The 23,230-nt window shown below is 41.3% G+C and overlaps 1 protein-coding gene across 1 annotated transcript; it reads right to left on the bottom strand.

Moving 5' to 3' along the window:
- Window positions 1-538: 538 nt before the first annotated feature.
- On the bottom strand, window positions 539-15,927 carry aebp1 (AE binding protein 1). The gene is made up of 20 exons (XM_034602737.1): window positions 15,292-15,927; window positions 12,100-12,345; window positions 11,883-11,942; window positions 11,099-11,167; window positions 10,427-10,486; window positions 10,251-10,310; window positions 8,648-8,725; window positions 8,237-8,346; window positions 8,017-8,156; window positions 7,318-7,402; window positions 7,084-7,228; window positions 6,134-6,213; window positions 5,904-6,027; window positions 4,781-4,977; window positions 4,110-4,283; window positions 3,887-4,012; window positions 3,529-3,775; window positions 2,139-2,278; window positions 1,663-1,762; window positions 539-1,553 (listed from the first exon to the last, which is right to left on the bottom strand). Exons 1-20 carry the CDS (start codon window positions 15,539-15,541, stop codon window positions 961-963), a joined length of 3,084 nt encoding a protein of 1,027 aa, XP_034458628.1. The 5' UTR covers window positions 15,542-15,927; the 3' UTR covers window positions 539-960.
- Window positions 15,928-23,230: the final 7,303 nt, after the last annotated feature.

Below are 23,230 nucleotides of genomic sequence, written 5' to 3'. Positions count from 1 at the left end.
TTATTTCTATAGCAGGTCTCATGCAGGTTAGAACAGTTGAGAATCAATCAACACTCGACTCACTGTCAGAGAACAGCTTGTGAACATAGTTGAACATTTAGCAGTTAAAGAGGCACTTATATCCCTCAGTGGGTGGTGGAGACCTACTGCAGCAAGATTTCCCAGCAGCCTTTTGAGGGACCAGGGAATTTTTTTTACACCTCATAAAGTCCCTGTTTGAGGACTCATGTCAGCCACCCTTTATACAAGTCTGTTGCTGCATATGGTTTCATCATATTTCTCAACACATCAACATGAAGTTATAGGAGAATAAGGGATTTTCAGAGGCAAGTGGAAATGTTCTCATTTTACTACATCCGGTCTTTCTTTCAGAACCATTTTTCTTAATACTGTTTTTTTTGGTTGTCACATTTACATTCCGTATTCAACACTGCAATTTTCTGGACTTTATAAACAAATTAACTTGGTCTGTCATTACCTCCAATCTTTCAGGTGATTATAAATGACTCCACTGAACCACAAAAGATGAACCACAACATTTTAGAAAATATCTTCGTTTTATTTAAATGCATTCAGCAGTACAATAAATCAGTTTAACTGAGGCCAGCAATCGCATCCTAAAGATACAGAAAGTTAAATTGTACATAGACCTGTGTAATACAAAGATTTGTATTGTAACATACTGTATTAAGTTTTACTGAAAAGACACCCATATAAACTTGAGCCCTGTAGTCTCTGCTCAGCAGAGACGTGCTCTTCCAGATCAATTCTCTATAAATCTTTACAAAAAACAAAAATCTTCTGGACTTAAAATCTGGTTCCTCTCCACTCAAATGTAAACCCAAGAGGTGAAATGTTTCTGATGACTAGATAATAAACAACCTGTGTGATGTGTATGTTTTAAGCTGTGATGTTGCAGCATCATAAAGTGGTTATTAAGGTGTTCATACAGTGCAGTGATCAATCAATAGTGTATTCAAAGGGGTAGTCCTGTGTGGGCCCTGAATCAAATACGATGCTGTCGAACGGGTTCTCAGTCGACCAGCTGTCCACAGGAAACCACGAGTCGTACCAGGAGGTTGTTCTCTCAGTTTCAGGTGGTGGAGTGGTGGTGGTGGTGGGGGTGGTGGTGGTTGTCGTCGTCGTCGTCGTGGTGGTGGTAGTAGTAGTAGGAGTGGTACTCTGACTGGCTCTTAATCTCTGCAGACGCAGCCTGCGTAGACGCATGATGCGCAGCCGCCTCAATCGCTCTGCTTTCTGGGCGATGGCGTGCTCGTCTGTCTCTGCGATGGTGCTGCTGACTCCCACCGTGCTGGCCGGGGTTGTTTTCACCACGTTTGCTTTGGTGACCAGTCGTATGGGCCTCTTGCCGTTCAGCGCCATGATCTGTTTGATTCGGTCCCAGTTGGATCTTGCCATGGTGAAGCTGCACGGAGTGGCCCCAGAGTCGTAGCCGACCATGCAGAGTCTGGTCTGAGGGGTGTAGCCGTCGGCTTTGGCGGTTACCTTGTACTCTCCGGGATTCAAGAGTCGCCAGTAATCTCCACCGACAGCTGAAATGAAATGTTGGGAAGGTCTCTTGTTAGGTTCTGATTTCCTTTAAAATGCAAAAACTGAATCATGCATAGTAAGAAAAATATCTTTCTCTTGTGGCCAACATACCAGTTCTGACATCATGCCGTATTCCCTCCACAGTTATGGTGGCGTTAGACACTAGATTTCCTTCCACATCTCTCACGATACCCTTTATTCCTCGATTTACCTGCACAAGAAAACAGTACATTGCACCTCAAGTCCCAAGGAAGACTGCAAAACGTAACATTACATTGTGGAGCGAGTTGAGCCAGATTCAACTTTTGTGCCAGGGGCATCACCACATCATCTGTCGTGTCAATGAAATGAATGAGAGGCCGCGTATCTTCATGCACTGCTCTTGTCTGTCTGAACAGAGCCTTGGAGTGATCACAGAAAGGTTGTTGATGCGAAAAACTTTTAGTTTCATTTTTCACAGAGCACAGTGGACACCTGCTCTCAGGTACCCCCCTATGACCAACATTGAATCCAATCTGACCACGGCAGCTTTGAGATGAAAACTTCCAAGTGTCTCAAGGTCATATCATACTCTGGCCCAGTCTTACTTGTTCCATGAATGACAACAGAGCCTCGCGGTTGTTCTCCCACTCGAGAGGAAGTTCACTTTCATGGGGAAACTTGTCACAGCCCAAGAAGATGGAGAGCTCGAAGCAGTTGGTGTGCAGGTAGCTGAAGTCATTCATACCTGTGGGAGAGGGGAACAGAGCTTCAAGCAGGGTTTGTCAATTAATTAAGGGACACCCTACTTACACTGAAGAAGTGCCTAACTAGGTAGATCTTTCTTGTTTTTCCTGGTAGTGGGTTGCTGTGGCTTACAGTTAAGAGCGGGTGGTCCACTAAACAGAAAGTCAGAGGTTCGAGCCCCGGCTCCTGGTCCTCGGGAAAGACACTGAACCCCAGATTGCCCCTGACAGCTGTGTCGACAGTGTGTGAATGATTGCGAAAGCTGCACATAGATACACTAAAGACTAGACTAGAAAATGCTCAATTAATACAGACCATTTACCATATTCATGAATGAGACTTCTGCCAACACCCTAATGAAATGGGTCAAAACATTCAAAAACCTCAACAGCAATATTTCTTAACAAAAAACAATACAGTTTTGTTCTGGGTACAAAAAGGGAAGAAAACACTAAAACTGTGTGACACTATTTTCTGCATAGTGTTGAGTTCAGTTATTGGCGTACCAATAAACTAATCCCATTCACTTCCACTGGATTGGACTGGCTACAGAGGTGTTGGAAATGAAGTTGGACAATGAATCAAAAGACAGTCTGCATGGTTAACACTTGGACCCCACAGAGATTGGATTCCTAATGGTGCAAAATTATGCAACTACCCTGAGACTTCACACTTCCAGTGGTCCCAAAAGACCTACAATAATTGTGCCCATGTCCTGAATAATGACATTGTCTTGTCAAAGGTTTTCCCCAAACCTAGGAATTATTCTAGTTTAGTTTGGTCACATTCATACCACCTTCAGGGTGGGCATGACAAGAATTGCATCGTCTGTCCATGTCCATGTTGATCCTGTCTGTATGTGATGTCAAACATGTGAACATGTCCATGTACACAGACGCCAAATGTACAGTAGTGTAAACAGAGCTACATGCATTTAGGACTTTATCCACCACTTGCAGTATAGGAGTATCAGTTGGTTGGTCTTTGTGCAAATTATGATAAAGTTGCCATCCACAGTGTTGTGTCCAAAAGCAACTTATTGTCCTGGGGCAACCTAACAGGTCAGTTGGGCCATGGATACCAAGGGAAAGCCGGTTAGGTCATATTAGTGAAGTGACAATGATTGCAGAGGTGGCAGAGTATGTTTCTTTTTCCTTTTCATGTCCTCTTTATCTTGCCTCCACTGTTCTGCTCTTGTCTTTTCATACGCGTTTACCGTTTTCCTCTGATGCCCGTTATGTCAACACTTACTGCCCACCACCGGCTTCCAGTTGGCTCTGTTGGTGATGCCCTGTCCCCCGGTGACATCATCACCATGACAGGAGCCTCGGTAGGTCTCGGTCATGGTCAGATGGCTGTGGGCGTACGACATGGCCAACCATCGGAACATGGCGTCGTCCGGCGTCTCTCTCAGAGCTCCCTCGTTCTGCCGCTGAATACGTGCCCACGTCTCTTCATTCATTTCACCATTAGTCCTCCAACGTCTGCTGTCGGTCGACTTAATGAAACCGGGGGAATATAGGATTATTTATATGGGTGCACTTTTTCATAGGCAGTGTCGTAACTTTTAGATTTAAAGATAATTGTTCTAACAGTCTGATAGCCTTACAGAAACTGGGGGGCGCTGCATGTCAAAAGGGTACGCGACCAGCTTTTCTCCTCCTTGCAAATTAGCTCCCAGCACAAATGGGTTACGCTCCATCCAGGTGATGATGGCTTTTGTCTCGACAGCAAGCTGTGAAAGCAAGAAATAGAGAAATGTTTGAATGTTAATATGCTCTTCAGAATTAAAATGTAATAAGTCGGCTCTTGGTGACATGAAAAAAACTCACAGAGCCATTGAGGAAGTTCTCCATGAGGGGAATGTGATGATTGGGCACTATACGCGGGACCCAGCCTCTGTCCTCAGCACTCCACAAGATGCTGTTGAGGTCCGGGAAGTTCTGGAAAATGTCGTAACCTTCTTCAGTCCAGTGGCCCAGTGCCCAGTTCCCCATCTCTGAGCCCTGATTGGACAGAAACAGGGTTAGGTCTCTGAGAACATTTGACATGTTGCACTTTAGCATCAGTCACTAAATATTTGAGATGAATAAATCAAAAATTGCCCTCTCAGAAACTAACTGGACCTCCGCTGTATTGTACTGTATATTGTGAGACACTGGGGCAGATAAGAAATGTGATAGATTGTTTTCAGGCAAACGTGTGGATTATGAAAACAAAGACAAAACTAATTGGATGTAAAGAGAGGTCAACATTCCTTCTACAAGTGCTGGAAAATATCTTAAATTTAACATTACAGGACAATGCCAGTGGTTTGGTGTTATAATGGACAACTTGAAAGAGAGATATTCAAAATGGTGAAGCTACAAACATGAATGAATCTCCTGCGTCTCATGCAAATTAGTTTCTAAGTGTTTTCATCTGCCATTCTCTGTCTGCCAAACGGCCACACCTGTCAAATGCCTGTGTTTTATAATGGCTACTATCACCAGGCTCATCGTACCATCTCGTAGGCCAACTCGTATGCATCAGGGTTGAGAGAGGGCACCAGGTGTATTCTAACTCCGTCCACTAGGCGACGCACTCTGGGGTTTTCATCATTGTACTCTTTGCACAGAAACTGCATCAGCAGGAGCAGGAGCTCTCGGCCCAGCGCCTCGTTACCATGGATACCAGCTGTGTACCGAAACTCCGGTTCACCTGGCGAAAATACAACAGAACAAAAGTCAGCACCAAGATGGATGACTTTATTTGATAAAAATCTATCTTTTTGACAAATTAAAGGGCCACTCCACCAATTTATGTAAAATTCGATTGACTCATAACAAGAATTTTTTTTTTAATGTTTCCTGTGACTTGTTTGTGAGGATCATGTCAGCTCTGCCTACATTTTAACAATTCAACAGAAAAGTTTTGAGTTTGAATGAAGTGTATCAGATATAAGGTTTGAGGGAAAGACCATTGAGTCGACAGTGGAAAATGTACAATAGTTAAGAATTACTTAGCACAGATTAAAAAAATACACAGAAAAATGATGAATAATAACAATACATTGAAGGGGGAGGAAGAAACCCAGTGAAGCATCTACCTATATGTTGTTCAAATATATAATATGAAGTTGATAAAAATAATAACAATACAATATTATGAAAATTAATTTATAGCCTAAAATAAAACAAAACAGCAACACTTTGAGATTGGAGTTTTTGGAGCTTAACTAATGACTAACTGCTTCAATTTTGACCACTCATTTTAATATTAGTTTCTACTGAGCTGCAGCAGATGAAATATGGACGTCCAACTTGATACTTCAAGTGAGGTGTGAATGTGTTTGTTCTCCATAGATCAAAATAGGAGGTGAAGTAAATCTGGTTTGTGCAAACTATGCAGCTATGACTTCAAAGCTCTGCAGCACAATTAGTTTGTTTTAATCATGCATCAATATGGAGAAATGTTTGCACACACAAGTAATTCGGTTATATTCCACTTAATACTCCTATTTTACTCCTAAATACAACAATGTGTTTGTGTTTATCTTGTCATTTTCTCTTGTTTTGTATCTGATTGGGAAAGATTGACCTGGGTGAGTAGCAGTGGCATCACAGCAGTAGCTGCCTGCCTCGTACCTGTCTCGTGCTCCCCTGGGTTGTCAGATATCTCCATGGCGTACATCTTCAGGCCCTGAGAGCTTTTACCGATGTTATAAATCCTGGTGATGTTGGGACACTCTTCGTTTATCACCTTCATCATCTGGAGGAGAGAGACAGGGGAGAAACCACATCTGTAACCCTGCTGTTTGAAGAATGATCAGTGTTGTATTCAGCTGTTCTTATTTATCAGACTGAAACCAACAGACCTGTCTCATGTCCTTGTAGTTGTGGTGTCTGAAGTCCAGGTCGTCTGATGTGTTCACTTCATTCTCACTGAGATAACTGCCTGAAAGAAACAACACGCTGAGAGCGGACTTCACTTCCCATTGCTGAGACACTGTTAGCTGCAAAATATTTTTGCTGTAAAGTTACTAGTTATGGGAGACGATAAAAACACTAAGTAGTTATACCATGATGCAGTTATGTAATACAGTTTTATGGTTATGAGGTTCTGGTTGTGAAACAGACTTTATTACCGGTCTTGGGCAAAATCAGCTCTAAGTTTGGCGACAGTAGTGTGGGTGAAATATTCTTCAAAGGAATGAAAAAGAAAAAAAGCTCTGACTCATGTAGTCATTAGTGCTGACAGAACACCAGAGCTATACAGTCATTAAAGGGATAGTTCGCCCAAATATGAAAATTCTCTCATTATCTACACACCACTATGCCGATGGAGGGGTGGGTGAAGTGTTTGACCCCACAAAACATCCGGAGCCAGGTTCGTGCGTGGATCACAGAGGACATTTAGGCTAAAAACATGGTGTTAATGACGCCATTTCGAGTTGAACATGAATGACGGGCTTACGGACACTTGGATGACACCACAGGAGCAGTATGGAGGCAAGTTCTGTTTTTTCCTGTAGTTTTTTTTTACGTCTGAAGAAGTGGTCGCCAGTTACTTCAATTGTATTGGATTTGGCTGCAACGCTGTTTATGCCTAAAACTCTAAAAGTGTTTTGTGGACTCAAACACTTCACACACCCCTCCATTGGCATAGTGGTGAGTAGATAATGATTGAATTACAATTTTTGGGTGAACTTTCCCTTTAAGAGAAGAAAATAAATCTTCTTTGTTACTGAGAATCTTAACATTGTGATTTTCCCCCAGGAAGAGATTTGCTCAGGTGTGCTGTGATGCTGTTCTGTGTGATACTGACTGGAGAATTGACAGGCCAGGACCTCAGCTCTGAGACACAGGCTGCCGTTCCAGCTCTGGGGCAGGATGCGGATGTAACGTGCCACCACGGGTGTATTAAACTGGCTCATCACCGGTGTGTCCTTGTCCACATTTCCATAGAACAGCTGCGGGAGAGGATCACAGAGGGGAGACAGTGTGTAGCTGCAATCATTCAAACAGGGGCTACTGTATGTGTTGTTTATTTTCCACTCACCCATTCAGCATAGCCATCATGAAGTACAGTCCAGTCACGACTGTCGTTACTGAAGGCCACAAAGTAGGAGGACACGAAATCCTCTCTAGGAAGTAAATTAGATGAATCAAAATTGTTTTATTGACCTCTATGGAGACTCTTTCTACCAGGAACATTTTAAAATGGATTATAATGTCACAGTGACAAACATGTAAAAATACCCATGTGAATATTTTCAAAGCTGCACTAATCAACATTGGATCAAAAACAGTTTGGAGCAGCAAAAGAGCCTGACACTCCCCCCAGGAGGTGGTGGAGACCATAAGTTCTATGACAGGGTGAATGTTCACCACTGTAAATGCATTGTAATGTAAATGCTGTTTGTTAATAAATGAACCACATGAACTTTCATATTTACAGAAGTGGCTAAAAAAAAACTTTGTCTCAACTCAGTCAAAATATTTTATAGTATCGTATGATTAAAATGTTCAATATTCCACATATTATTTCTTTGACAGCATGGATATCCACACTTCGCTAGATACAACCTCATTGAGGCTGTTCTAATGCTGCCTTCATGTCGCATTAGAGTTACTTTAATGAGTTGTCAGAGGAGAGAAGATACTGATTACTTTTGCAGGTTTTTGGTCATTAGCCCAAAAGATTTTGCCATGACTAAAAACTCAGATGATGTGGAGATGGAGTTACAGAAGGACTCACTGTTGCTCTGAGTTTCTTCCCTGAGTGATGACCCCAGTGAACTCCACCTCTCGGCGGGCATCGACCTCCAACCAATGGTTGCGCTCCTCTGGCTCTGCGCACCATGCACCGCCGTATAGATCGTCCTCATTATCGGAGCCCTGCAGGTGACCACAGGCCTAAGCTTCAAGCCAAACTCAGCAGAGTGTTGGATCATCACGAGCTGTAATGTACAGAATACCTGCATGTTGAGTCGTCCCCTCTGAGCTGTGAAGCCATGGTGAGACTGAGAGGAAGCCAGCAGCTGGTCGTCTTCCACCCGGTGAGACTCCACACCCAGAGGGGGACACTCTGAGAGGACAAGGAAAACACACAGACAACCATTAAAAGGATCTGTTGGACAAATGATCAAGAAGGACTTTATTTTAAAACACTCTTTCGCCAACTTTCTTTAGATGCTGTAAAACATGTCCTAAAAGACAAAGTAGTCTTAATAATGATTAACAGATGAAGACGCTTGTGTTTTTGACAGGGAAGTCATAAATGTACCCAACCTGACACTAATGCAATCCCTGTCAATCTGTTCACGTCTTCTGTATTTAATGTTAGGGTTTAAAAAGTCAGAGACAAGCAAACAATTATCTTATCTTACTCTTTGGTTCAGTGGGCACTGAAATCTGCTTCAGCCTCTCCTCTTCCTCCTCCTCCCACTTCTTCCTCAGTCGCTCAGCTTTCAGCGTGTAGTGGAAAAACAATATGTGTCAATATGTGTTTTCACATGGACCTCGCTCTCCAGCCACCCACCAGCACCACACAAAATATTTCCATATGTGCTCGTACAGTGCACCTTCTTTTGCACTCATGCATTCCTCAAGCGTTTCCTGTCTACAATATGGGTCAGTGCAGTCTGTCTGAGTTCATATTTTCAAGGTCAGTCCTACAGAAAACAGTTGTTGCATTTGATATTACCTGAATATAGGGAGACCAGAACGTTGCATAAGACTCACAGACTCCGTTATCAAATAGATCCCGTCTGTAAGTTCCCTCCCTGCTTCCTCATATGATGAACCAGCTGTTAACAGAGCTTTATATAACAACCCACATCAACACACTGAGCAGAGCAGCTGTTAGAAATCCTTTCTTCCTCCTTCAGCCTCTATGACAAACCACTGAAGAATTAGGAATAATGACAAAAGGTCTGGTGTTATTCTGCATTTTTCTTACTGTAAACAAATCCCACAAAAAGACCAAAACTTACAATGTGGCAATCCATCTCTCCTACTTTCCCTGTCTGTGGCTTTCAGCTCCAGTTGGTCTCAATTTAAAATTCTGACCTGCCCCTGCCCCTAGCTGAAAATCACCAGAGAAATACATCCTTTGGAGTTGATGATTCATGTCAATCCAATAAATAATTGCTGTGACATTTCACTCTGGACCAATGTGGCTGAGTGACCAATGGACATTGTCACTCACTGAGCCATTAGGCAAGCATCGCTAAAAACGGTACGTTCCTTGTGAACTGGGAAGTTGGAATTACCAAGTTCCCAGTCGGACTTTTTAACTTGAATGTCCCGTGAGGCCAGATTGAATAAGAAGAACCCAACCAACTCTGTTAGTGAGAGCATGATACTGAGAATCCAGATCACATGGTACGAATGGAGCAATCACTTGTCACTGATTCTTTGGTGAGATTTAGGCCCCGAAAAAAATTGGTAGTTTTGCTGGAAGCCGATGAGATTGATCTCGGACTGAACTGTGTATCTTCTATATATGGAATGAATAACATTGTGATCTAATGTTTTCTTAACACAACACATTAGCTTGATTGACATGTTTTTCCCCCAGAACAGAGCATCAACAGTGGTGGAAAGCTGCACTGTTTACTTATTGTCCAACTATTATTTGTGCAGAGGTTTTAATGGTGTTTCTAGTGTAATACATTGTTAACAACTGGTATTCTACTACCACGAACTACTTCCCCCACCCTGTGTAATAAATGAAAGTGTCGACTTGATGTACTCAAATGACAGCTCCGACAATGGAACGCAATAAAAGGCTCAGACGTTTCCTAAAGCATCTGGTCACTTTAACACGTGATACGCAAACAGGACTTTATTTCTATTTTCGCTGGCAGATGTATACAGATTTGGTTCTCTGGTGTGTACGTTTGGCAGTGGGACGGTGTCTCAGGGATTGAGATAAACCAGTGGAGCTCATGGCTCTGGTATTTCAAATAAATAAATAAATAAATAAACCTTTTTCTGCCTTTTCCTTTCGAGCTCTCTCCTCTTCTTCTTCTTGTTTCTTGGCGGCCACTGTGGAGGGAGAACCAGACACAGAAAACCACTCCTGTCAATAATGGAGACCTGCAGTATGCATATGCAATATATAAATCTAATTTGGAAAAAAGGAATCCCCGGGCTACACGTACAGTCAGCATAATCATATTCTTCATACCAGGGGCCGACAAATGGAACAGTGGTGGTCTCCTCTGAAACAGAAGCAAACAGATAATTAAGGTTCAACTTGTCTTTTCTCCACAATGACTCCTCCAGGTGATATATAAACAGTTACACATTGAAAGAAACAGAGAAAAGTGAGTAGACAATTGATTCCCTCTAATCTGAAAATATATGTAATATTTTAAGAGTTTAATCATCTTTATTATGTCACAGAACCTGGATTAATGTACAATGAGTTTTCATGATAAATAAAAAATAATACCACAGCAGTTGAGATGTAAATATTGAAGCATTAGAAAGAGTTATGTAATCACATACATTCCACATATATTGAAATTGGTATGGTAACCAAACCTGATTTAAAGATACAGGTCTGAGCAAAAATAAAACTCAATATAAACCTGATCCTGTAAACCCAAAAGATGTATTGAACACTTGTATCATCATTGCATGAGTCATAAATAGCATATAGCCCTCATAATCTTTACCAATCTGATGTAGGCTAAATTATATATGCAGTCTATCAGGCCTTTTATAATATATATATTTTGTATATCAAACAGTTATATCCCCAACTTGCCTATAAAAGAGTGAAAAATAGACACATTGTCACAAAGTGAACTTTGAACAACAAGGAGTACCTGGTATGTACATGATGACCTCAGTACTTGTGGTTAGTTTCTTGTCAGGGTATCTACCAGGCACCAGATCTGCAAAAAGCATGGTATGTATTCTAAAATCAATAATTGGTAATGATTGTAATAATTTGCAGTGATTACGATGTTTTATGGCAAAATCTCATCAAACAGTAAAGATACTCCACATCAGCATAGAAATTCACTGTCATTATCTGCAGGAAAAGGCATGAAAAGCTCAAATATATTCTTCAGTACATTTGTATTCTTTACTTATCTGTAAATCTGTCTCAATCTGCTTGTTGAAAACATTTAAATAATAAATCTACTTAATGGAGAACAGTAGTATTTTGCTTTGATCGTGCCTCCATATGCTTCTCTTCATGAAGCCTTCCATTTTCACAGCCCTTCTAACCTGCTGGCACCTCTAAAGCTTCATCAGAAGAGGTTTGATAAAACGTTTGGCTGTGACTGAGAAGATGAAGATGAAACCTACATCTGGCATCCCAGTATTCAGCATCAGTGTTATATCTTCTTTCAAACGTAATGTAGAGTTGGTCTAAAGTTTGCTGCAAGAATTAGTTGAGTCTAGTTCATTTGTTAAATATGTTTTTCATACATTTTGTACAAATCTGTTAATATTCAAACCCTACATCTGTTGAGAAATACAAATTAGTCTAAAGTAGGAATTTGTTTGATAAATGGATTCAAACTACCAAGGTTTTTTTTGTAGCATTTTTTGACTACAAGCAGGCCCACAAACCAGTTCAGTGACCCATGAAAGTCTTACCCAGGCCTGGCTCAACAGGCTCTTCCCATCCAGGCCCCTCTGGGGTCACAGGTCGAATCACTGTGAGGATAAAGTGACAGAGTGGAGCGCCTCCGTTTTACTCAAGTCATCAGCAATATTCTTGTCAACAATAAGCTTTGTAAGTACCATACATTTTCATCAGTATCAAGAAAAACCCTTCTTGCTTGCTAGAACAATGAATCTCAAGTTTACATACATGTGTCCCAGCCCAGTTCAATCAGCAGTTTCTCTTCTTCCTCCTCAATAGAAGGAGGCTTGAGGTTTGGCGGCTCTGTGGTTGTTGTCTTCGCTGGCTTGGTGGGTTTGGGCGCCTTTGGCTTCTTTGTGGGTTTCGGTTGTTTTGGTTTCTTGGTGGGTTTTGGGGCCTTTGGCTTTTTGGTTGGCTTGGGAGCTTTCTGCTTCTTTGCTTTGGCTTCCTTCTCTGCAGCTTTCCTTGCTTTAGCTTCAGAGAGACGGGTTAAAAGAGGAAAACATGTTCAGTTATTTGAACCAGTAGGCTGTGTGTGTACATGCATGCATGTAAAGAGAATGGCACGTAAAGCACGTAAAACCTTTTCTCAACATTTTATTGCATAGGGTTATGTGATCTTTTATTGCCAAATGTTTCTCTGCAGGCTGTCTTTATTGTTAGTCAGAACAGATTTATTTACGACAAACACCATGCCAGTTAAAACTGAGACGGACAGACACTGCTGTTGCACATAAAGTCCGCAGGACCTGGCCATGAAGGAGAATTCAGCCAGTTGGTCTGAGACCAAACAAGAAAGCACTCAGACTGAAGAACTTTGCCATGGACCAATACGACACTTTTTCTGAACCACTGGAAGTATATTCTTTGTCTTCTGCAATGTTTTCTATGTTATATACATCGACATATGATTACAGCATCGGCAAGCTAATATTTGTAATATCTCAATCTGGTTGGTTTATCTGCTGGGCTCTCATCAGTCAGAGTGATGCATGTGCATATGCAAGTGATCAGCAAATGGTAAATTATCTTATTGACCACTCAAAGGGGCATTCACCCATTCATGCACATACCGTGCTTCTTCTGTCACACACACCATTCATATACTGTCAATATCACAAAACTGGAAAGCATGTCCAAGTAACACTTCTGGTCAATATAACTAAACAACAGAACAATAAACTGAATGAACTAATTAATACTTGTTCAGTTCACTCAAAGTGTACGAACAGCCAATGGTATTCAAACCCAGCCTTTAGTTTTAAAGATATGAAGGTCACAGACAAACAAAGGGGGCGGATGGGGCAGTAAACTGTTTCCAGACATGCAGCGATGCAGAGGTGTTGCATTACACCCTCTCAAGGAACTACTTGTAAACTTTACAGTATGAAATAGGTGGTTTCACATTGAGCTTCCTAGAAAATGACATGGAGGAGATGTTCAGAGTGTTTTTGATCGTCCCACATTATACCACCACTCCAACGCAGACACAGTGGGCTGCTTGTTTTCTTCTGCTGAACATATTTCCTGATGTTCCACTGGTGCGTAAACACAACAGTCTGTCACAGCCCATCCATTACTCCCCCAGGGTGCACTGCACGCACACTTTTTGTCGGTATCAGTCAACATTTCTTGGTATTTCGATTTTAAGTTTTGCATTACACAACATGGGAGAGTGAAGGGGGGCTGTTGCCTTTGTAATCTCCCTGACAGCAGATAGTTTTCTTGCCAAATGATGTGTAATGGTAACTTGCAGTCATAGCAGGACGAAGCCTGGCCCCTTCAAATGTCCTAAACTGTTCAGGCTCACAGCAAGTTCAATTTATGGTCATATAAATCATGGACATTTGTTAGGTAACTGTGACACAATAAACTAAGATGCGTACTGCATTATTATGTGATATTGTGGCCCTCTCTTGTAGTCAGCCCTCAAGTTTGTTTGTTTGTATTGTGCTCACATGATTTATTGTAAGATTCAGGTGTGAAGACAAAACACATGACTTTCACCACGTGTGTGGCTCGGGCCGCACATTTCTGTCCGAACCCCGACCAGAGTCAGAGAGAGTTGTGAACGTGTGAACGTGAACTGAGGTCATCGCAGCTCATGTAAGCTTTCTATTACCTTGTCACGCAGTTGTTGTTACTATGGTCACAGTCCTTGTTGTTTCTTTCATCACAACAACCTTAAGTATGATTTTATGATTGTTACCATGCCGACGAAGGTCTGATCCGTGGTTTAAGTAATAGAACGTGTTGTGATTTTTGGGGTTCAGAACATGTTATGAATCAGCTGCGTGTTTGCACTGTATGTGAACTTTAATGTAAGTTTGGGTTTGGGGTCTGAACCCAAGACGTTTGCCACTAGGCCCCCAGAAGGTTAATCGGGCCATGCACACAGTAAATCAATATCAAAGGCCTTAACCAAAATACCAAAGTAAGCAGAAGATAGCAGCATTCATTCTATTGACAGGCTCTGAAAACTGCTTCAGAAAAAGACAGCAAATTACATCCACACTCTCAGCAGCCCCTGGGGTTCTCTTGAGCAAGGAGCAAGGGATTCTGCACAGTCAGCAAAGTTTTCCCTGGATAAACAAAGCTTGACAGGAATTACAAAATGTTTGGTGTTTTGTTAATTATGGCCTTTCTGTAACAAAAATCAGCCACACATGAAACTCTCTGGCTACATGGCTTGTGGTTTTGCTTCATGCAGCGGAAAGTTAACATTCAGAACATCAGGGCCATTGCATCGATACTACTCCAAGTGGGCCTCCCGTAAATCCTGTCTGCTCACTTGTGGAAAATAGTAGTGGAAATTTTTCCGCTGTTGCTCAGACTGTGTGTTTTTCATAGTTGTAGACATAATTGAGGCACAGACGCCACTCTGACGGTAAATGTTCACTATCTGATCATTGTGCCAGGCTACTAAACCTGTAACAGTTGTGTCCACAACTTCCCAGCAGAGAGAGCGGGTCATGCAAGCAACAGTGTCTGCCAAAAAAGTGTTGGAATGAATCAGTTCAAGTTTCTGCCCTGTCATCTCTGAATCACTCAACCGCTACTAAAAGAATTTGAGTATATGGAAGTAAACATATTGTCTGAGGGGAAGAATTCTCTGGACTAGCACAGCTGGAGACAGCTGGAGACAGCTGGAGACAGTGGACCAGATAACAGGAGGTTATTTTTCAGTGCAATCCAAATACTGACTTATCCTGTCTGTGTATCCTCTGTGTTTTGGCTGCAAACTGAGGCTGAAGCTCAGAGAGGAGAAGCCAGGAAAGGTAAAAAACAACAATCATGCACATACATGCCCATAAATGATTAAACTCAATGACTGATCAGCATCATCGGAGGACTTGGTGACATGGAGTCTGTGTTAATCTTACCATGGCAGTAAGAGGGTTTGCAGAGCTTCCTACTCACCTGCTTCAATTTCCTCAGGAGTTTTCTTCTTCTTTGGCTTTGTCTTCTCTGCTTCCACTGCTTCAGCAGGCTCGTCTGACATTAAAACATCTCCTTCCTCCTCCAGTCTCCTGTGTTTGACCAGTCCTTTACTTTCTCTCACCTGAACCCGGCCTCTGGAGAGTTTGCTCTCCTGTACCTCTTCTCCTGCACAGATCAGGACGCAGCACAGGGCCAAACTGCTCCAGATGAGCAGCACCTCAGCCCTCATCTCTCCAAATAAAACACAAATGAAGAGGAAACAGACCAGACGTGCTCCGGGAAGAGCCCTGAATCTCAAACTAGCTGTAAAAATAACTGTGGGCTCACAATAACCAACATCTGACCTGCAGACGCAGAGCTTCAGCTGCCTTGGGCCTCACAACACATGAAAGGGAGAGAAAAAAAGGATGAGCTTGTGGAGGTCTGCAGAGATTCCTCCTGTCTGATAGAGGATCAGTGTAGGAGAGGACGAAAATGTTGAGGGCTGGAAGTTTTAAAGCAACGTCCTGGCCGTGCTTCAGCAGAGGAAATGGATTTTCAGCAGCAGCAGCAGCAGAGCTACACACCTCCCTGCCTCGTCCTGCTCCCTCCTCCTCTCCCACACACTCCTGAGTCACATATCTCCCTCATGGCCCTTCACCCCCTTTTCCCCTCACCCAACTCTGAGCAGAGGGGAGGAGCATCTGCCACATGGGACATTCCTACATGGAAAGGAGGAAAGGAAGAGAAGAAAATTTAAGGACTTTTTACTCTGGTTTGTAGGTGTTCACATGAGGAGTTGAGAGTGCTGTTCAAATTCATGTGGATTCAGTTAGGATATGAGACACAACTTGGAAAGAGAAACGATTTAAAGTATATGGCTCAGCCTCCACATTTCTTCAGAACACCATAAAACATCAGGACATCTGCTTGTCTCTATTACACTTTTATGGAAAATATAAACGGAAATAAGTTAGAATTAGGTTGGTATCAATATGTGCAATAATAAAGAGACAAGTGCTGCTGTTCCTGCTGTGCAAATATTCAGCGGTGTTGCAATATGAAACACCTGAAAGAAGAAAATCTAACTTCATAATCAAAACACACACATACACACTATTGCTCTTAACTCAATACACTGAAGTTTTGCACCTTAAGGTATCACTGATGATGTTGTAAAGCTGTATTCATGCATTTTTGTCCACTTGAGGGCAGCAGAACTCCCTGAAAAAACAACAATAACAATAAGAGTTGGTGAAAGCATGAAGTCATTTGCGTAATTACACAGTTGACACAGGAAGTGGAGCAGTGTTTGTGTCCATGTCACACATTTAAGTCTCACTTTCACTGTCTTTAAGCTCAGTTTTTGGTCTCTACCAACTCATGAGGGAAACATTGTGCTGTTTAGCTCCTAAGTGCTGCACTATATTCACCAGCTGGTCTCAAACCTAACTTTACAAACATTATCCAGAGGAGCTGTATGTGTGAATGTATCAGCTGGACTGGACATTACTCAAACTTCTGCCATCGCCCTGGTCCAAACTCTGTGTAATGTCTGATTGAGCTGATGTGTGAACAGAGCAGGACATTGTCTCTCACAGCGAGTGAGAGGACATGTTGACGCCACCACTCTGCTAAACCAAATGGAATAATTCCAGTAGGTGAGAACATGTCTCACAAGGACAATCTGCAGTTGTGCGCTAAATGTGTGAGAAGGTAAACTAACTGACCTAGTTCTCTGGACATTTTCTACAGTTCATATGTCACAATGGCTTAACTGTGTCCGTCTGTTGTTTGGTGCTGCGCAGGTTGTGTACAGTGGTTTATCAGAGCTTTTCAATAAAAACAGCTGCTGCTGCTGGAAAAGATGTTAATAATAACAGGGTTTAGAAAAAAACTAAACAAAGAAAATCAAAATCTGAGGAGCTGCATATTTGACTGATGATTATTACTGGGTTTGTCACTATAGCTGCAAACCTTTTTTACATTAGACATCATCAATGATCACATATGGCAACGTGTCGTGACTGTTAACATTTCAAACAGTGAAAATCAAGCATCGTGGCCAAATCTGGATTATGACTATAGACTTTAATTCCCACTGTGTGTTCTGGACTTTGACAGACATTCAATTATGAAAACATGTATGAGAAATGTCAACAATCTAATGGAAACAAGATGTGGATTGAATGGTCCTGGGTGATAGAATAAGGAAAAGGCGTACCCACTGTAGAAGAAAGTGTTTTATATAAAAAAATGTGATTGTAGTGTGCATCTCGGGCAACAATGGGGTCACCCAGCATGACATCAGTCAGAAAACTGAAAGCAGATGTGAGGGTTTAAATACATATACATATCAGAGTGAACATGATGTAAAAGTCAACAGATTTAGTTTTCTTAAAAAATTGCACACTTCAGTTTGGTAAAGCCAATAAAATATAACACAAATATAAAAGATCTAACACTAACATTGAAAGTGAGTCAAAAACAAAAGAAAAAGAGTCTGGACATGCTAGTTGCTCTGTGAGGCTGCACTTTGGTACAGTGGTGCTTTGAGAATCTCATCGCTTCAATGAGCGTCTGCAGCAAATGTTGTACCAATGCATGTAGACATAGTTAAGATGTTAACGGACCAAAAGAACCAACATTGACATCCAAAGAGGTGGCTGCCATAAGAACATGCGTAACATAAATTGTTAAGAGCGAATCTATTGTTTTTCCCAGACCATCAAATGAGAGAGGAGATCAGGACAGATTTTACAATGGATCTGTACATCAGCACTGTCATTGTTCACAGTGATACCAGTGTCAGGCCAGTTCATCAGTCTGGTCCGGTCTGAAACGTGTCACTGAGTGAGATGAATCTGCTTGGCTGTGTGTGTTTAAGGTTACAGAAAAGGAAGCATTGAACATTTTTGTTAGTGTCTTAATTCCTGTGGATAAGGGCAGACAAATCTTAGCTGCATGTTTCATATCAGCCAGATGATTAGTGTTTTATTATGAACCATGGAAACAATCTTCCTTTGTTTCGATTTGATTATGACTCATTTCCCTGCTCACGCTCACAGTTTTGGCTTTGCTTTTTACAGAACTGTGTGTGTGTGTGTGTGTGTGTGTGTGTGTGTGTGTGTGTGTGTGTGTGTGTGTGTGTGTGTGTGTGTGTGTGTCCTCCATCTTGTCCAGTCATCTTCTTTGTTGTTTTTTTTTGTCTCCATCTGTTTCCAATACCTCACCGATGGAGGGGGTCTCAGATCAGTTTCTCTCTAACCAGCCTGTCAGGTGAAAATCTCATCATCAGACAATAGTCACACAACATTTCATGTTATCAATGTAAATTTTTCCCTGGTTTTTAAGCTCCTTTGTTTTCTAAATCACAGTTTTTCAATGGTTTATTACAGTTTTTTTCGATTGCATAAACACTAAAATCAAAAGTATTACACAATTATCAAAACCTTACACTCAAGAAGCAAAACATCGGCCCAGCTCTGCACCACTATAAGCACAATGTCAGCTTCACACTTTTTGCAAAACAATACACACAGTGATTTGCAAAACACTAAACACACTTGTATACATTAGACACAGAAGTATATCAAGATGTCACTTCCTTGCAATTCCAAAGCACTGACTGTCAAATGGGCTATAATCAATGTCCCAGGGCAACGTGGGGGTAACATCACCCTTTGCGCTGCCATTACACAGAATGGGGTCCTCCTCCGTCATGCCAATATGGGCCTTTACAACACACCTCACATTCTCACATTTTTGGACTGATTGCACAACATCGTCACAGCAGTAAACCACATGCACCAGATGCAATACATTGTCATCTGGGACAATGTGTCATTCCACCGCTCTGCTCTGGTCCAGAACTGGTTTCAACACCATCCACAGTTTACAGTACTATACCTTCCACCATACTCTCCATTTCTAAACCCAATCAAAGAGTTTTTCTCGGCATTGCGTAGGAGGGTTCACGGTCTCCGGCCCCAGGCTCAGGTACCCCTCATTCAGGCCATGGAGGAGGCCTGTGACCAAATCGACGCCGCAGCTGTGCAAGGATGGATTCGACATTCAAGACGGTTCTTCCCACGTTGCCTTGCCAATGAGGTTATCGCCTGTGATGTTGATGAAATTCTCTGGCCAGATCCAGCTAGGCGAAGAGATAATGTCTAGTATTTTCTGTAACGTATTTTCAGTTTCTTTCAGATCTTTTTTTTTGTTCTTTTTTTTTACTGTCATTGTAACCTGTCCTGGATACAGAATTTTCTGTTTGTCTGATATTTGCTGAGCTTACAGTGTTATGCACACTACTGTAGTAGCATGAAAACTGGGACATGTTTTGTTGTGATTCTCCATGTTGACATGTCGACTGATTTGGGTATATGGAGAGAAATAAATTATATTTTCATCAGTCTGCAGCATTGGTCTTGTGTAGTGTTTGGTGAATTTATTGTATATCTGCACTTTCTCTGGGTACTTACAGTACTCTAATCAATAATCACTTTTTACATGTGTTTCATTTTGCAAAGGATCTGAGGTGTTCTGCTAATTGGGTGTGTGGTTGTGCTAATTGTGTGTAGTGTTTTGAAAAACTGTGCCCTGTTTTCAAAATCGTGCTTAAGCAATCGAGAAAAACTGTAAAACCAAATATTTCATTGATTTGTCTTGAGAGTTAAAACCCCCTGACATCTGAAGATAATAGCATGTGCTAAATTGCATACAGATGTGCTCAGGAGCATGTGTGTGTGTGTGTGTGTGTGTGTGTGTGTGTGTGTGTGTGTGTGTGTGTGCGTGCGTGCGTGCGTGCGTGCGTGTGTGTGTGTGTGCGTGTGTGTCTGTGTGTGTTTCATTTGGCAGAGCAGAACATGCAACAGAAGAGATATTTGATACTATACATATGAACCTCTGTTTTTTTATGTAATAACTGAATGTTTCTGTGCCATGCTAATTTATGGACATCAGGATGGCTTTTGTTCAGACTGAAAATATCTCAGCAACTTCTGGGTAGATTCAGTTTCCTCAGAAAATCCTTTAGGCTTAAGAGTTCCTGTGACCTTTTCTCTAGAGCCACCCTGAGGTTCACATTTGTGATTTGTGATTTGTGTCAACAACTATTGGACGGATTGCACTGACATTTACACTGAAACTGTAACTACAACTTTATTTGCTTAACAATCTAACAAGATTCACCTTTGCCTCAGTTATAATTTGTCCTCAGTGCTAATTAGTAACTTTATGAGGCAAATTCACATCATTTGTTTGTTGTTGTCGTACTCATTTTGGCCACAAGAGACTGCAGTGCTCTGTCAAATGGACTATTCCTTCCTCCCCGAGTCATGGTCACATTTATTGACTTTTTCACTTTCCTGACTCCATAAAGGTTTCTCTGCTGTCCCCTCTGTGTGTGATATTACAAAACTAACACATGCACACACCATGAACAGCTCAACAGCGCCACACACATCTTTTTATAAGATGCCGTGCTTTGAACAGGTCCTGAACCAACACAAGTTCTTCCTGAATAGTTATTTTGGTTGTGACTTTCATCATTTACTATATTTGATACAATAATAAAGTGAATAAAATCATGAACAAATACAGGCAATACAAAATGATTACTTTTCTTTTTTCATAAATGGAAAACATCATCAGAACAACAGTTCCAAGTAAGACGTTGGATCACTCAGTGAATCCCCACCTCGGGTGGCCCTGCATTTTGTGAAGGCTCTGCCTGTAATGACAAATATAAATAATGTACATTTTAAACAATTAACACAGATGTCATAAATGGATTACCCTGTTATAAAAGAGACAAGAGAAAAATTGAAAAGTTATATATAGACGACCAACCATTCATGCTCACATCAACACCTATGGGCAATTCAACAATTAACCTAAACTTACAGCCTAAACTGTATGTGTTTGGACAGTGGGAGGAAATCAGAGTGGCCTGACAGAACAAATTCCACACAGACAAGGTCTGGTTGGCCGGCAGGTTTGAACCCAGAACCTTCTCACTCTCAAGTGACAGTGCTGATACATGAATATGGGTAAATTCCTTCAAGGCCTCTGCAGGATGGCAGCAAGTAACATTAAATATCCTCCATCTTTGGCTGAGAGACAGTTTGACCTGTTCTGGCTAAATTCGAGGGAAAGAGGAAATGACACCATGTATGAAAAGGACTAATTCAAATGTTTTGAGTTTCTTTAGAACATTTTTTTGGTGCCTTATCTTGTTTCAAAACCTCTGTCAATCATAACATTTCCACTATGTTGCAAAGAAACCGGGGGGAAACATTTTAGAAAAGTTTTGTATTTATGTATTTGTATAAAGCATGTTTTTTTTTGATAATTCAGCTGCCTGCTAAGTGTTTGTGTTAGTTTTGATGATTTTGGCCATATTACTTTGAATGATGGATGGCAGTGTTTCTCCAATTTAATGACCATGAAAATATTCAAATATCCTTCACACACCACCCCCCCCCCCCCCCCCCCCCCCCCCCCCCCTCATTAAATTACATCTGTGCACTGTGTTTTGTTTTTCATGTCCTGTTATATCTGATTGAAGATGTAATAGCAGCAAAGAGCTCTTTTCAATAAATATAAATCCATGGTCATAATTTCTTCACAGAAGCCCTGATAAAACAATTATTTGCAGGTGTCATTTTGACTGCAAACAGGTGGTAACAAGTTTTTTTTTGCACCAAAGCATCATAGCTGAGATGTGGAAGGTGATCAACTTTGTAATCAGCTTGTTGTCTAAGTGCTGTAGCATGGCCGTAGACACATGCTGTGTGAAACCTCTGCAGGATGTTGTGTCTTTTAGTCATAAAATGGAGATTAGTACCACATTTCTGCTCTCTGCATCTGCTTAACAGCACTCTACACTGACTTGTATGACCACATGTCATTCTCTGTTGTTCCTACCTTCCACCCGACACTCCATTCAGACTCAGATATCTGAGTCTGAATGGATGAGGAACGTTTGGTCTCTAACTGACACTCACAAACTGCACTGTGGTGCTCTGTTTTCTGGTATATACCCAGAAAATGTCATAAACCAGCTGCAGCCGATCCAGAAGTCTGCAGCCTGAGTTCTGGTCAGGATAAGAAGGAGAGGATTAATTGACCACCTCTCCATTTTAAAAACTGATGTTAAAATTATTTTACTTGGTTTTAAAAGCACTTCGTGGTCTTGCACCAACATCTGCCCTCTCAGGTTTGGCATGAGTCCATGACTTATAAACCTTTGGTGATGCAGCTTTTAACCCCCCATTACTTTTTAATTATCTTATTCTATTGAATCAATTTTGTATTGTTTTTCTCTGATATTTTAAAAGTAATATTAGGATGCATTGCCTTGTATTGAAGGTTATTACTTATCACTGAGGTTCTTTTGTCCAATTTGACAGTATTTTTGTTGTCTTTACAGTTTTTTAAAAATCTACTCCCTCACTCTCCCGGTCCTCAACATCAGATGGAAGAAACCACTTTACCGCACAACTTTTGCCCCTTTCAACCATAACATGTCCCTGCGACCATTATTAGGTCAAAACATTGACCTGGTCATAGTTTTACATCATAATATATCTGAACATGTTGCTGTTCATAGCTGAATGAATAAGGCTACAAGGTCTACATGTAAATCCACAGTATTGTTATATAAAGCTAAATCATAATCTAAGAGTCAACAGAGTCCATTTGATCTTTTATCATTTTCTCTGGTGAGCGTTAAACTTTCAGGGAATACAGAGTCAAGTCATTTTAAATAAAACAAGGATCCAATGAATCAATATAAAAGCGTTTATCAAAATAAGTTATAGTATAATTACATTATAAAATATTAAACATTTGTATGTATTGACATTAATCTCAGTCCTGTGCACTGTAAGCTCTCAGTGCCACTTTGTGTGGAGCTCAGTCCCTCAGTGCAGGT

The sequence above is a fragment of the Hippoglossus hippoglossus genome, chromosome 12, assembly GCF_009819705.1.
Source record: "Hippoglossus hippoglossus isolate fHipHip1 chromosome 12, fHipHip1.pri, whole genome shotgun sequence".
NCBI classification, from domain to species: domain Eukaryota; kingdom Metazoa; phylum Chordata; class Actinopteri; order Pleuronectiformes; family Pleuronectidae; genus Hippoglossus; species Hippoglossus hippoglossus.
Note: the sequence above shows the minus strand (reverse complement) of the source record. Positions and strands in the feature narration are given on the sequence as shown.

What these genes read in the sequence shown, in the direction of transcription:
- aebp1 (XM_034602737.1), bottom strand. Translation starts at nt 15,541, where the DNA reads ATGAGGGCTGAGGTGCTGCTCATCTGGAGCAGTTTGGCCCTGTGCTGC. An exon ending in ACGAGTTGGCCTACGAGATG is followed by an intron (nt 4,284 to 4,780) that starts GTACGATGAGCC and finishes CTGTCCAATCAG; the next exon opens with GGCTCAGAGATGGGGAACTG. An exon ending in CTGGAAGCCGGTGGTGGGCA is followed by an intron (nt 2,279 to 3,528) that starts GTAAGTGTTGAC and finishes CCTCTCCCACAG; the next exon opens with GTATGAATGACTTCAGCTAC.